General features: G+C 39.9%; 1 protein-coding gene across 4 annotated transcripts in view; it reads right to left on the bottom strand.

The window, feature by feature from the left end:
* Positions 1–6,862: 6,862 nt before the first annotated feature.
* LOC127446139 (la-related protein 4-like) overlaps positions 6,863–16,329 on the bottom strand; it is a 42,023-nt gene continuing 32,556 nt past the window's right edge. For all 4 annotated transcript variants that reach the window (XM_051706824.1, XM_051706826.1, XM_051706825.1 and 1 more), the window contains 6 exons: positions 14,172–14,363; positions 13,792–13,840; positions 13,526–13,702; positions 13,287–13,411; positions 11,621–11,795; positions 6,863–10,053 (listed from right to left, as the gene is read on the bottom strand). In XM_051706824.1, coding sequence (XP_051562784.1) covers positions 9,691–10,053; positions 11,621–11,795; positions 13,287–13,411; positions 13,526–13,702; positions 13,792–13,840; positions 14,172–14,363 — 1,081 coding nt within the window. In that variant the 3' untranslated portion in view covers positions 6,863–9,690. The remainder of the gene's footprint in view (positions 10,054–11,620; positions 11,796–13,286; positions 13,412–13,525; positions 13,703–13,791; positions 13,841–14,171; positions 14,364–16,329) is intronic.

Genomic DNA, 16,329 nt, shown 5'->3' with positions numbered 1-16,329 from the left:
TGTGTGTGATTGATACATCATGATAGCGCCGCGGATGGCTGCCTCGGTGTGGAGCGCTTCTATTGTTTTGTTGTTTTTGTTTGTTTGTCCTGTGTTTATTAATCTTTTTCCAGTCAATTTTACCAGAGACGAACTGCTGAACATTCAACAGCATATACCAGACGCAATCTTTTCCCGGTTTTGAATATTCAGAAGTTTTGCTGGACATTTTAGTTGGAGGCGCAGCTCTGCTGTTCAAGAGACAAAGGCAAGGGAGATGAGCCGGTGCGCTGGTCAAACTCCGTCGGCGTGGATTTCGAACAGTGTTGCCGAATATTCATCTAGCGCATCTCTGCTCTCTTCCTAACAAAACGGACGAACTACATCTCCTCACCCACACAAACAAGGACTTTTCAACCTCTGCTGCCTTGTGCTTCACAGAATCCTGGCTGAGTGAAGCCATTCCGGACAGCGCATTACATCTGCCGGGCTTCCAGCTGTTCAGAGCGGATCGCATCATTAGTTAACGGGGAAAATGAGAGGCGGTGGAAAATGCTTTTACATCAATGAAAGTTGGTGTACAGATGTAAAAACGTTATAGAGGATGTGCTGTCCTAATTTGGAAGCACTCTTTATTAACTGTAAGCCTTTCTACTCGACGTGGGAATAAACGTTTCCTCGTTTATTCTGGTGAGTGTGTATATCGCGCCAAATGCGTGTGTGAACACAGCGCTGCAACAGCTGGCTGATCAAATCACAGACACAGAACAACAATACCCAGACTCAGTTATTATTATTCTTGGGGATTTTAACAAAGCAAATCTCACACATGAACTGCCCAAATACAAACAGCTCAGTACATGCCCCACCAGAGACAGGAACATACTGGAGCAGCTTTGGGACTCTCTGATCACTGTCTGGTTTATCTTCTTCCAACCTACAGGCAGAAATTAAAATCAACCAAGCCAGTAGTAAGGACTGTAAAGAGATGGACCAATGAAGCAGAGCAGGAACTACAAGCCTGCTTTGACTGCACTGATTGGAGTGTTTTTGAGGCTGCAGCCACAGACCTGGACGAGCTCACAGATACTGTTACATCATAAATCAGTTTCTGTGAGTATACAGTGCATCCGGAAAGTATTCACAGCGCTTCACTTTTTCCACATTTTGTTATGTTACAGCCTTATTCCAAAATGGATTAAATTCATTATTTTCCTCAAAATTCTACAAACAATACCCCATAATGACAACGTGAAAGAAGTTTGTTTGAAATCTTTGCAAATTTATTAATAATAAAAAACGAAAAAAATCACATGTACATAAGTATTCACAGCCTTTGTCATGACACTCAAAATTGAGCTCAGGTGCATCCTGTTTCCACTGATCATCCTTGAGATGTTTCTAAAACTTGATTGGAGTCCACCTGTGGTAAATTCAGTTGATTGGACATGATTTGGAAAGGCACACACCTGTCTATATAAGGTCCCACAGTTAACAGTACATGTCAGAGCACAAACCAAGCCATGAAGTCCAAGGAACTGTCTGTAGACCTCCGAGACAGGATTGTATCGAAGCACAGATCTGGGGAAGGGTACAGAAAAATTTCTGCAGCATTGAAGGTCCCAACGAACACAGTGGCCTCCATCATCCGTAAATGGAAGAAGTTTGGAACCACCAGGACTCTTCCTAGAGCTGGCCGCCTGGCCAAACTGAGCGATCGGGGGAGAAGGGCCTTAGTCAGGGAGGTGACCAAGAACCTGATGGTCACTCTGACAGAGCTCCAGCATTTCTCTGTGGAGAGAGGAGAACCTTCCAGAAGAACAACCATCTCTGCAGCACTCCACCAATCAGGCCTGTATGGTAGAGTGGCCAGACGGAATCCACTCCTCAGTAAAAGGCACATGACAGCCCACCTGGAGTTTGCCAAAAGGCACCTGAAGGACTCTCAGACCATGAGAAACAAAGATTGAACTCTTTGGCCTGAATGGCAAGCGTCATGTCTGGAGGAAACCAGGCACCGCTCATCACCTGGCCAATACCATCCCTTCAGTGAAGCATGGTGGTGACAGCATCATGCTGTGGGGATGTTTTTCAGCGGCAGGAACTGGGAGACTAGTCAGGATCAAGGGAAAGATTAATGCAGCAATGTACAGAGACATCCTTGATGAAAACCTGCTCCAGAGCGCTCTGGACCTCAGACTGGGGCGACGGTTCATCTTCCAACAGGACAACGACCCTAAGCACACAGTCAAGATAACAAAGGAGTGGCTACGAGACAACTCTGTGAATGTCCTTGAGTGGCCCAGCCAGAGCCCAGACTTGAACACGATTGAACATCTCTGGAGAGATCTGAAAATGGCTGTGCACCGATGCTCCCCATACAAGCTTGAGAGGTCCTGCAAAGAAGAATGGGAGAAACTGCCCAAAAATAGGTGTGCCAAGCTTGTAGCATCATACTCAAAAAGACTTGAGGCTGTAATTGGTGCCAACGATGCTTCAACAAAGTATTGAGCAAAGGCTTTGAATACTTATGTACATGTGATTTTTTTAAATTTTTTTTTATTTTTAATAAATTTGCAAAGATTTCAAACAAACTTCTTTCACGTTGTCATTATAGGGTATTGTTTGTAGAATTTTGAGGAAAATAATGAATTTAATCCATTTTGGAATAAGGCTGTAACATAACAAAATGTGGAAAAAGTGAAGTGCTGTGAATACCTTCCAGATGCACTGTATGTGCATTCCTACTAGGACTTATTTAAAGTTCTACAACGACAAACCGTGGTTTACAGCAGAGCTCAGGCAACTTTGTCAGGCCAAAGAGGATGCTTACAGGGGTGGGAATAAAGTCTTGTACAATCAGGCCTGGAACACACTGAACAAGGAAATTAGAGTGGCTAAAAGAAGATACTCTGAGAAGCTGGAAAACAAGTTTTCAGCTAATGACCCTGCATCAGTGTGGAGTGGCATAAAACAACTCACAAATTATAGGACTCCTACCCCCAACCCTGTTGTGGACCAACAACTGGCTGAAGACCTGAATGTGTTCTACTGCAGATTTGAAAGGCCCAATCTCACACCCCACACCCACACTGACCTTCACTTTACACAAACACTAACACCTCCTGCAACCCCCCTCCTGCTACTCAACCTGCACTTAAGATCTGTGAAGATGATGTGAGCCGGGTCTTTCGGAAACAAAATACAAGGAAAGCTTCAGGCCCAGATGGCGTCTCACCAGTGTGTCTTCGATCCTGTGCTAACCAGCTGGCCCCCATCTTCACACAGATCTTCAATAGATAACTGGAGCAGTGTGAAGTCCCATGCTGCTTCAAACACTCGATCATTATTCCTGTCCCAAAGAAACCAAAAATCATAGGACTTAATGACTACAGACCTGTTGCCCTGATGTCTGTGGTCATGAAATCATTTGAGAGACTGGTGTTGGCCCACATGAAGAACATCACTGGACCCTTTCTAGATCCCCTTCAATTTGCTTATTGAGCAAACAGGTCTGTGGATGATGCAGTCAACATGGGATTGCGTCATATCCTGCAACATCTGGACAGACCAGGGACATATGCAAGGATCCTTTTTGTGGACTTCAGTTCGGCTTTCAACACCATCATCCCAGCTATACTCCAGAATAAATTACACCAACTCTCTGTTCCCATGTCTATCTGTCAGTGGATTACCAGCTTTCCGACGGACAGGCAGCAGCTTGTGAGACAGGGGAAACTCACTTCTAGCACCTGTAGAATCAGCACTGGTGCCCCCCAGGGATGTGTGCTCTCCCCACTACTCTTCTCCCTCTACACCAATGACTGCATCGCCAAGGACCCCTCTGTCAAGCTCCTGAAGTTTGCAGATGACACCACTGTCATCGGCCTCATCCGAGATGACGATGAGTCTGCATACAAAACGGAGGCTGAACAGTTGGCTGTCTGGTGCAGTCAAAACAACCTTGAGCTGAACATGCTCAAAACGGTGGAGATTATTGTGGACTTTAGGAGGAACACCCCAACACTGACCCCCCTCACCATTCTAAACAGCACTGTGGCAGCAGAGTCATTCAGGTTCCTGGGCACTACCATCTCACAGGACCTGAAGTGGGGGACACACATTGACTCCATTGTGAAAAAGGCCCAGCAGAGGTTGTACTTCCTTCACCAGCTGAGGAAGTTCAACCTGCCACAGGTACTGCTGATACAGTTTTACTCAGCAGTCACTGAGTCTGTCCTCTACACTTCAGTAACTGTCTGGTTTGGTTCAGCTACGAAATCAGACATCAGAAGACTACAAAGGACAGTTCGGACTGCTGAGAGGATTATTGGTTGCCCCCTGCCCCCCCTTCAAGAACTATACACTTCCAGAGTGAGGAAAAAGGCTGGAAAAATCACTCTGGACCCCACTCACCCTATCCATTACCTTTTTGAACTGTTGCCTTCTGGCCGCCACTTCAGAGCTCTGTGCACCAGAACCGTCAGGCACAGGAACAGTTTTTTCCCTCAGGCTATCCATCTCATGAACAGTTAAATTGCCCCATTGAGCAATAACTATGTGCAATACACAGTTTAGTCTTTTTTATATTTATCCAACACATCCAACCTCTTCTGCCATTTCATTCCTCTGAGAAAAAAAAATAAAATAAAAAATAAAAAAAAACATTTGCAATGTACATAACGGATTTGTATTTGAACTGTACATAACAGATAACAGATTGTATTAGATCTGCACTACCTATGTGTGTGCGTATGTGTATAATTAGTTTTTGTTATTTTTTATTATTATCTATGTCTTGCTGTTTTTGTATTGTTGTACACTGGAAGCTCCTGTCACCAAGACAAATTCCTTGTATGTGTAAGCATACTTGGCAATAAAGCTGATTCTGATAAGTGTGGATCCAGTGGTGGAGTTTAATTTTAATGTTATGAGCACTTGTTGCGGCTGTTATCAGTGGCATTGAGTGGCATCCAGACGCGCGCTCTCCTCACTCCAGTGTTGCGTAACTCTCGCTCTTTTCCAATTAAATCGGAAGCAAATTGCAAACAAATGTGTCCCCGCTCATAATAAACATCTAATGCAATTTCATTTATTACATTAAAAAGTTATATTATGGCAGATTAGAACGTGGAAAAACTTTACCATGAGACCAATCAATCATTCTGGCAAAAGCTTACTGTGCTTACAATGTATTTTTCCACTGACTAGCAAAATCACAGTACTGACAGTATTAGATGTACAGATCAAGTTATCAAACTATGTGAAATATTTATTGGAGCGCTTGAATTGGTCATCAAGAATGACTGTTTGTTAAAACAGTAAAATATTATTTGACATTGTCCACACAAAACCAAATTAATACTGTGGCGTAACCTCCCCCTGACCAAATGTCCCCACTACCTTTTAAAACAAAGTGACACCCCTGATCAAGTTACATCTTGCTTCATTACCACAAAATGGCCCATTCAAAAATCCTAAAGGACCATGTATAGGATTTGGTAAGAAAATATGACCTGACTCACAACATTTTCATGTTTATAATTTTTATTTTGATAAGGGTGTGTTGGATAGTTTAATCTTCAGAACTCAGATTATTATTTGTCACATACATATTAAATACATGTGATGTAATGTAGTGAAATGTTTTTCTTAGTTCCTCATTAAATTTCCTTAGTTACTCTTCAATAATGTCTTGCTTCTGTATAAAGGAAATCGCAGTGGGAACAAAGAGTTTTAAAATACTTCAAAGATTTTTCCAAGTTTCTTTATGATGTTCCTATTGATAATCAACAGTTCTAAGGAGAGCTTTGTATTTTAAAGTCTACTTTTTATTTTATGTTGGAAACCTGAGAAAATTCCCTTTAGGATCAGGTTCCAAACAACAGTAGAAATTCCAATAACCCCTTACCATTTATGACTAGGGTGTTCAAGAAAACCATACTGCCTTACTGATTCATATTTTATTTATTTTTTCTTCCATTTCCCTTCACATTTTTTCATTAAACATCTACAATGTCATCCACAAACACTTCACTCAGTTGCTCTGCCTGTTCTCTTCCAGGAAAGAACCTACCACCCTAAAAAAAAAAAAAAAAAAAAAAAAAGTCTGGCTAAATACTTACTACTTCAACACTTTCATTTCCAAAAAGCTTATAGCCTACAGGGGATAAGATTAGCAACAAAAGTTAATACATTTCATTTCAACAGCCAGTTATGAATCAAATCCATTAATTCAGATAAAAAAATAAAACTAGGTCCACTGCTTTAATTTTAGTGGCACAGTCCCTACACAATTTGCGCACAAAGAGCATATTGCCAAATATAGAAAATAATCTGAAATAACAGATCTTAAAACTATTAATACACATGTTAGGACAAGAAAGCCACACTAATTTAAGTTGAACAAAGAAACAGTATTTAAACAATAAATTAAACAATTCCTGAATGATCTTTCTTTCCCGAACTATTCTTCAGTTTAAAACTGCCAAATAAAAGGGAAATTTGAGAAAATCATTAGGACACACTGATACCTTTAGAAGGCTCTAGACAAAAGGATGTTTCATAAAACTAAAACACACAAGCATGCATACACACTACTCAACATAATCATGATTATAACCACTCACTCATTAAACAGTGGCCCTGCCTATGGCAGAATAAGAGAGGAGTTACTGTATTTAAACAGCACTTCCTGAGATTGTCTCTGCTGATTTGACTTTGGTCTGGATTGGTACACAACATACATGTGAATGACAGATGCGACAAAGGGGGAGGATAAATTGAGGAGAGAATCATGCATTACAGTGTCACAAATGAAACAGTTAAAACAAATATACATTTCATTAACTGAATCTTAAGACCCCTGAAGAGTTCAATGTGATTACTGAATTAAAAAAAAAAAAAAAAAAGAAAATTAGCAGTCATACACATCCATTTCTTTTGAGGTCCCAAGTTCCCAATCCTTTAACAAAAAACAACATGAGATCAGATGACACGTAAATTATGAACACTGTAGCAGGTATATTACAGTACATCACTCTGCATACAGGAAATCACACCTGAAATGTACAGGCATAAATGAAAGAATCACATACAGATTACAAAAGCAAACAGACCATGTGGACTGACTGAATATTATAGACTGGACATGTTCGGCAGTTCTGAAGCAGCACACCAACTATAATTATGTAAAATCCAACCTACTGTCACCAGCATCTACAGCAGAAGGGAAAACTGAAAATTCAGTCAAAGCCAAATGTACAAACACCTGATTGCTATAAAAAAAACAAGACTTTCACTCCAAATGGAAAGGAAGACAAACAGTGGCTTCCACACTTGCTTATCTAAACAAATGATTTCATTATTTCATCATGAAAGCAGCTTGATCCTCCTTGGTTACTGTTAGACTCAGCCTCCAAAAACACTGGACATCACAGATGACACTTTGCAACATTATACAGCACAACTCAAATCACCATAAAAATACATACCCATGTTTGTACTCTTTTTTTTTCTTTTCTACAGAAGTACTATTTCATTCATCATGACATTCTTGTTAGGTCTCATTCTGTGAGCTTAACCTTCACATTTCCTCTTCCATTCTTTCCCCATTTAAATATTCTCTTCACATACCATTTGTCTTGCAGTGTTGTACTAAGGGTGACTGTGTGAGTCACAATGCGATTACAAAATGATTCTGTCCGATGCATACTGCACAGGAAACTGCAAAAAGTACTTTTTTGACATGGCAAGCTCTGACGCGATTGTCTGGCTTTACAAAACTTCCACGAATAAGGCAGGGCTCCAGAGTGCGACCATTTTTTCTACCAGTGACACTAAATTTTATAAGAGGTCGCACTGGTGCGACTACAAAGTTGGCCAACTCTCTGATGCACTGCCATGTTATGTTGGGTTTGAAAAATATCAAACAGCAAACGCTCCAAAAGCAGAACGAAACATGCTACGGTTATACTGGATCAATTGTCAGCATGGCTTAACGGACAGAGCAGTGCAAGCGCAGAGCTGATGCGTTTGCAAATAGATACTCATAAATAGTACTGCGAAATGCGCGGGGTGGGTCGCAGAATTTAGCATGGAATTATTCGTTTAAAACCTCCATGAAAACCCCAAATGTGTCTGTGATTAAACTAGTTTAAAATCATATTAAGCAGTCCTGCCATTCTAAACAGTATTGCCAAGATAAACGGGAAAACTGCGCAATGAACAGACATAAATTGTGAGGCTTTTTCAATCCACTTCACAAGCCAAAGCAAAAATGATATGGTACATTTTCATAAAGGCCAAGTAAACTCAAGGGCTTTAAAACATGGACCTTTGTGAATTGTGGACCAAGCTATCTGTAACTGGCTTTGTCTGACTTCAAATTACTATTTTAATGAGTAAATGCCTGATGAAAGGAAACCTAACTCATACCCACTGTCAGAATATTTCTATATAAATTAGGTGTTAACATTTTCCAGATTATTGTTGTTAATAGCAGTAAATTTACATCTGCATCCCAACTAGAAATCAATGCTTCACTGTTGACTTGGCTTTATTAGTGGGACAAAATATGCAATATTATTGGTAATTGTACTTGTGTACACAATATAATTATTAGATGCCCCCAAAACATCTATTATACCAAGTCTATTATTGTGGTATAAATGATCAGATAAAGCCACTCCTAAATGGCAAGTAAAATAAAAAATAAAAAAAAACTGTGGTTGGTCACTTTACACGTCGGTCAGAAGGTCTCTTCCCATCTAATTTAATCGGAATGGGAATAGTTCCACAATGAACTGATTTTGGTTCAGGTACTAGTTCACAATTGTATAGACCGTTCTCTTGCCAGAAAAATCTGGAATTTGGACCAGACCTTAAGACATTCAGTCAAATTGATAGCAAGAACACACCATTGTTCTTCCAGCTCTATGGAGAAATGTGGAACATTTAGAATACAGAATACATTTACATATAGTGAATTTAGCAGATTTTGCACACCTTTTGACCCTTATACGTAATGTTTGTCCTCTGTAAGCTCTCTCTAAAAAGCAAAAATGAAGTTTCAATTATGAACTTTTATGCATTGACAGAATCATTTGTGAAAGCACTGTGATGCATCTGTAAATATATTTTCCCCAACCCTTATTTAGGACAGGTGCAAACACAGGAAGTAACAAACACATTCACACAGGTGAGATATGGACCGGTGAGCAACGTAATGCTGTCTTTGTGTGATTTGTTGCATATGCAGAACATGTGCTGGCTAAATTTCTCACCAACAGTACTTTTTACCAAAAAGTATATAGTTTTTACAGATAATAAAAATGTACAGCATTGTACACTAGTGCCAGGACCATAAACACTCCAAGTAAAATCAAAATCCATTCTCAAGCAAATCAACCTTTGTAAATAAAACAGAGGAAGCATGGTCTCCGTTTTTCATTCAAGTTTGAGGTTTGTTTCTTCCTTAAATTGCTAGTTTTCTCCTGTATTTATAAGGATCAACATTCCAGATGTCACAGTCTTTAAGGAAGCAGAGGGTTCTTCGACACCACAGTGCAACAGTCCAGTTTTCATATGTAGATTTATATATAATATATATATATATATAGATATATAGATTTATACACTCTTGCTTTCTGTTTTATATATGTGTGTATACAAGTATACACACAAGTGTTTGTATTGTGGGCATACGAGAAATTACTTTGGCGATCTGGGTGGGATGTTTTGTTCTTTTCCACTGCGTTTGTTATACCCTGACTGTGGAGAGGAGCGTCGACCCTGAGGGGGCCGTCTCTGTTGCTCTCTTAGCTTAAAGCCCGAGCCTCTGGGACAGTTACCACGTTGGTAGCCAGTCTGCTCTCTAGACGTCCGACCCTCACTTCCTTTCTCCGCTTTCTCATTGGTACTGCAGTGGGATGAGGCTGGGCCTTCCGCTTTGTTGACACGAAGCTCGCGTAGTGGTTGGTTTGTGTTGGGAGAGGGGGTTGGGCTGGCCGGTGCGGGGGGTGGGTCTTTAGGTGGTCTCTGACACACCTCTGCATAGCTAAGCTTCCGAGGCTCCTGAGAAGAGTCAAACAAACATTTTAATCTAGTAGAAATTCCCTTTGTTAACCCTCAGAAAGTAAAAGAGCAAGCATCAGTAATGTTTGGAAATGAAACACAATGACACTTGTTACAGCATACTGTACACTGCCTACTATTTCTAAAAATAGCAAGGTGAAACACTTATTAGGGGCCAAGCACCGAAGGTGCTGTGGCACCTATTGCTTTAGATAGTATTATTTCTCCCTAATGGGTCTATGGCAGCCCACAGAACCGTACGTTGAAAATTATGAAATTTGGCATACTGATAGGGGTAGTCATGAATAGCCCCCATAACAAATTTGGGTCTCTAGGACATATTCTATAGTGCCACCAGCATATCAAAAATTAACTTTTCTTTTGTGCATATCTTTTGTCTGATTACTCTCCTCCTGATGATTCCAATGGACTCATTACATTAAAACCGCCATTATAGTGGCCGCCATCATGGATTGTCAGTTTTTCCACTTCTGCTCCTTCAAACTTTGCCTGATTTGCAAACACAATGGCTCAAAATCTCCAATCTGAACCACAGAGAATGAATACAGAATTTTGATATATTGTTGAGCAACTGAGTGGAGAAGTGGTTAGAGCCATGAAATGTCAAATGGCAGGTTCCCGGCTCGATCCCCACCTCAGCAAGTCGTGCATTAGAAATGTGTGTAGTTCTGGTGATTTTTGTATTGTGCTTACTGAATGGAGGCGGGGCTTTTCCCCAAACAAATGTTAAATCATGTATCACAGACTCTTAAACAGGCAGGGGCACACATTCAAAATTGAAAAAAAATTGAAAAATTGCAGAACTATAACTTTAAAAGGCTGAAATACACCGGGGACTCTTATTTTGAAATGTTTGCACTTCACTGCTTCCAGTTGCTCATTCAAACAGATAAGGGAAATGAAACGTGCACTCCTACAATAATCTACAATGTATTACAATATAAACAAATACAAGTAAACGTTGTCATATTTAATCAACACTATATCATCATCAACACTTGATCTTTAGTGATAGTGTCATAAATTTCCGATATGGCTTAATGATTGTGAACTGCTCTGCAACAGCTGGAAACACTCAAGTTTCACACTGAAGGACGCAGCACATGCATTTAATTATACCATATTTTGAAGTTTGATAATCACATTAGGTCATATCACAATTCCTGTTTCTCCGCTCCCAAATTTAAGACCTCTTTAAATGATAAGACATTTGTTGCATCATTTAAGATATTTAAGACTTATGACCTTAAATTTCAGAAAACTGAATTTAAGACATTTTAAGTCTTAAGGATCCGTGGGAACCCTGTTGGTGTCCTGATGAAATAAGTCAGGAAAGATGTTACAAATTGTGGATAATATTTCAGGTTCATTAGTCACACTTACAATGGAAGGTCAAGCACACTGCATTGTAGGTTACAGCACCCAATACTACACATTTTGGCACTCATTGTAGTTCATCTGGGTCTGTGCATAGTCTGCACACCACAGAAATTCCAAACAAAATTTCAACTACAGCCTTCATGATTTAGCAGAGGAAGGTGCTTACCTGCACAGTTGTGCTTATAGGGACAGGAGAAGTTGCAGTGCTTGAATTTATATGGTTACATGACGGTTTGGGGGCAGGAACAGATGGTGCTGGGTTTGTGGCCACTGATGCTGGGTTGGGAGGTGTGTTAAAGATCTGAACAGCCTTCTCTGGTTTCTTCACTTGATGTGACGCACTATAAAGAGAAATGTAGCATTACAGATTTTATTCAACCGGTCTCTATACGTACAATCTTTAACTCATTACATACTTCGTTCTTTAACAATCCTTTCCCACATTGTTATAAAATTAAGTGGGGCTTTAACACTAAGCTCAGAAGGTGTTTTTAAAAATTTCCTGTTTCAGTGGCATGCCCAAAATTAAAGGCATATAACTCTACAAAAAACAAAGATATAGACTGATGTATTATGAGACCATCAGCCTAATAAAAAAAAAAAAAACTTGAAAACTTTCTTATTTGATATGCATCACAGGGTATAAATTATGTCACCCATAACAGAGTCAAACTGTGTTGGTATGACAAAACTACAAAAATAAATAATCTTAGTCTCCAATAATGTCTCCAAGTGTCTAAAAGCCTCTCCAAACAAATAAAACAAAATAATTGTACATAACATGCAAATGACTAAAAGGTATGCTCTCTCTCCAAAGCATGCTGGCATGAGTAACGAGATCTCATTCAGTCAGTTCTGTCATTTGAGCCATCACTGAGTCTCATGTACTTGGCGGCATCTCCTGGTGGCCATATGTAAGAGTGAATGATCATCTCTGCCCATATTTGGATTGCTGCAACCAGAGGTGGAAGTCATCTAAATCCTAATACTATAGGTTTAGCGTTCCAGGACTCTGGACGATGTACTACATCATTCCCGTTGAAGTCATCTGATCCAGGAAAGTAAAGTGGTTTTCACCCAGATAGCACATTGTTAGATCGTGTGTGTGCTTGTTTTAACAGGAATCCCCTTTAAGTATTGGTACGTATATGTTCCACATATTTTTCTAAAAATTATAAGCGAAAACGTGGCTTATTAGCAACATCGGTTTACATATAAAATGTACGTCAAAGACATGTGCTTAGCTATTACTCATTTAATTTCTGTCTGTGAATAAAACAAATAGGCTGGTTGTATTCTAATCTGAGAGCTTTCCAACACCATGAGACATATGGCTATTTGATCAGTTTGATGCTTTACCGATTACAATATGTACAGTGCAAAATTATTATCAAAACAGAACACTGATTTGTCTGCAAATTTCAAAAGCACTTGTTCAGTTTTGTTCATAATGCCTACATGCATAGTCAAGTACTGCTTCTAAGCTTTAAAACTATACCGATTTTGTGTTGGTCAAGGCTGTAGTTACTAATATTTTGCCAACTATTTTTGTCCAGTCCAAGCTTAAAGGGTTAAAGGAACAGCTAAAAATGAAAATTGTCACATTTACTCAACTTTAAATCATTCCAAACCTGTATGACCATCTTTCATAGAACACAAAAGGTAATGTTTCACAGAATTTCCAAACTGCTATTTCCCATGCAATGGCATACACTGTAACCAGGTACTTTCAAGCTCCACAGAGCAAACCCAAATAGGAAGACAAAGTGCCTCTCACAAAGGAGGGTAGGATATCATATGGTATGCATTATATACAGTATGCATGTGTATACCTAGCGGTAGGTGTCTCCTGTTGAGGGGCGGGGAGCTTTGACGCTGTAATGGAGGGTGCAGTCGACTGCGCTTCCACTTGACACGTTCCAGGATCTTGACAAACATCTTGCTTATTTGAGTCCGGCTAAAACACACAAAGTCAAATGCAATTTTGTTACACAAGTGATAGATATCCGAGATTGTCTGTGATAAAGCAAAATGTTGAGTAAATGCACATACATGAAGCAACTCGTCATACCTTGTCCTTACTGATGCCTTTAACGACATCTGCCATGCGATTTTCCAACACAGACTCTGTTGGCATGGCCACAGCTGGCAGACGGCTCGGCACACCTCCTGGCAATGGCGGGAAGTTAGTGGTCGCAAGGTCAAACTTAGGGGGCGGTGCATTCACACCCGTTTCAAAATGCTGCCTCTGTGGATATAAGAAATATAAACAAATTAGAGAAACAGAGCAAGTTTTACTGCAAAACAGATTAAAAAAATAAAAATGTATGGACTGACCATTCTTTCATCTTCTCTTCTCCTCCTCATGCCACGGTAGCTTCCTCTCCTGCACACATCAGAAGTTGTTAAACACTGCAATCATCACACATATCTTCACTTAAGAGTACACACTACAGATGACCCTCAGATCTCAATCAAATGGCTCACTGGGAAGGAGTGACAGACACTAAGGAAAATGACAAAAATGGAGGATGAGAGGGAGGATGTGTGATTAGGGAGAAGAGAAATTTCCAAAGTCATCTTATCACTCCCTGGTTCCCTCTATGCTCTTAGTTTATCTTCACTGGGTCAATGCAATCAAATCTGCTTCTTTGATGCAGCTACTAAAGAACAATATTTTTATATGCCATTTTGCTGTGTGTTCTGTGTGGACAGACCTGGTCCGGTTGTTGATGCCTAGATCTGAGTGGTGGTTTTCTCTGGGGGAAGTTGGCGGTTCAGAGAGCGGGGTGAGGGTGGAGATGCTGGTGTCGGAAGTGGGAGTGCATGGGGGCTGAGGACTGCCGGTACCGGACAAAGTCTCTGTCAGTTGACCAACATCAGCACGAAGCTGTGGCTTTACATGATGCCTGAACAACAAACAAGAGAAAAATCAGAGCTCTTTAAGAACATTCAAGAGAGTAACTACAGCCTGGGTTTCATAGAGCAAAGCTGAGTAAACAACTGGAAAAGTTTATTTAGCTGTTTTTTTTTAGGATGGCATCTCTGGCTGTGTAGAACAGGCATTACAACTAGGAATTATACATGTTGTGGCAATGGGAAAGGACACATTTGTTAAGCTGAGAAGTTCCTGAAGAGTAACAGTCCCATTTTTTTGTTTCATTTATTCATGTACCTTTTTTCAAATATATGTTGTGAATCAAGTAAATAGTGTAAATTCAGTAATTTATTTAATTTTAGCAGTTTTATGTAGGTGTTGTGTTGGGATGTGCAAAACTAAATTTTCAAAATTAACAAGTCGGTGGGTTACCTGAACGAGTCAACGAATCGGTCTTAAAAGAATTGTGTAATCAAAGCAGGTCAACCTCACTAATTGACTAGACCAGGGGTCGGCAACCTATGGAGAGGTAATCACTGGCACGCCAGCAACAGGGAGAGTAGACTATTTAGATGAAATTCTGCACCTGCATTCCAATCTACATCTTGATGTAATCCTTCCTCATGATCACGCAGCATGTTTTCATGAGCTGAATTGGAGACTAAACACTATTAAAAGTGTGATGAGACTGCAGTATACCCAACAGACTCGTGCAGTTCGTGCATGTCAACCACACAAGCAGCGCTTCACGTTCGGTTAAATCATGCGAGTAAACGCGCCCGCTTTGCTTCGGTCAGGCTACGAGGATGACAGCCTACATTCCGCGTTTCATTTGTTTCTTTTTGCTTTCAGAACACGTGATGTAATAAGGAAAAGACCGCTATTAATCCTTGAGATTTCCAACCCAGCATCAGGTACACCCTCCTTAAATCATTGTCACACTCAAAATTACATTAAAAGATTGAGAAAACACAAAAATCTGAGTCTAATCAAAATATAAATTAAACCTGGAAATAAAGTTTTAGGATTTTGTAGGTGTGATTCACCGAAAAGGGCCAAGTAGGTGATCGGCTTGTAATGCGTGAATGGCTTGCACGTGCAGCTGATGAAAACACGCTGCGTGATCATGAGGAAGGATTACATCAAGATGTAGATTGGAATGCAGGTGCAAAAAACTTCAAGTAAAATAGCCTGCTCCACTCTCGCTGTTGATTGCGTGCTAGTAAGTACTAGGGACGTGCGCTACGACTAATTTGACTGTCATTTAAACGGATGTTTTGTAACCGACTAGTCGACTAGTCTAAAGAGAAACCAACCTTCAGAAAACAGTGTTTTAAACATTTAAAATACTTTTTCAAATCCGATGCTAAATTCCACTGAATTCATACAGAACAAGACACGCATTCACTGAATCAACATTAGCGACTATTTAACAGACATATTTATTGAAAACAACTGAATGAAGTGCAGGATCAATAGAACAACCCTAAAAGCCTGTTCTAAATGGAAATCACCAAGTAAGTTACTTAACATATTAAAACAGTCAGGACATTGTTGAAAATTACCAGGCAGACTAAGCCAAATCTATGAGAGAAAAAAAAACGCGCCGAAAAGTTGCGCGTATTTCACAACGTGCAGTCGTGCAATAGCCATTGATCTAATATGACAGCTGTTCGTTAAAGAACGTTAACCAATAACAGCTACGATGTTTAAAAAAAAAAAAAGTAGCTATAGGATAGAAAAAAAATAGGCCTGTAATGTAGCCTACAATAAACCTAACGTATTCTAAACATGACTTGTACACAGAATATAGTTCAACCCATTCAGCAGTCGGCACCTTGTTAAAAATAGCCTTCTTAATCAGCAGATTAAAATATGGCATACCTAGCCTAAAACAGTTATTTTCTAGGCTACTTAAAAGCATAATTTTTTGGATGAGCAAAATTAACTCGTAGACATGGTCCAGTGAAAGACGGGACTTGACTCACCCGAGGCAT

The sequence above is a fragment of the Myxocyprinus asiaticus genome, chromosome 9, assembly GCF_019703515.2.
Source record: "Myxocyprinus asiaticus isolate MX2 ecotype Aquarium Trade chromosome 9, UBuf_Myxa_2, whole genome shotgun sequence".
Taxonomy (NCBI): domain Eukaryota; kingdom Metazoa; phylum Chordata; class Actinopteri; order Cypriniformes; family Catostomidae; genus Myxocyprinus; species Myxocyprinus asiaticus.
Note: the sequence above shows the minus strand (reverse complement) of the source record. Positions and strands in the feature narration are given on the sequence as shown.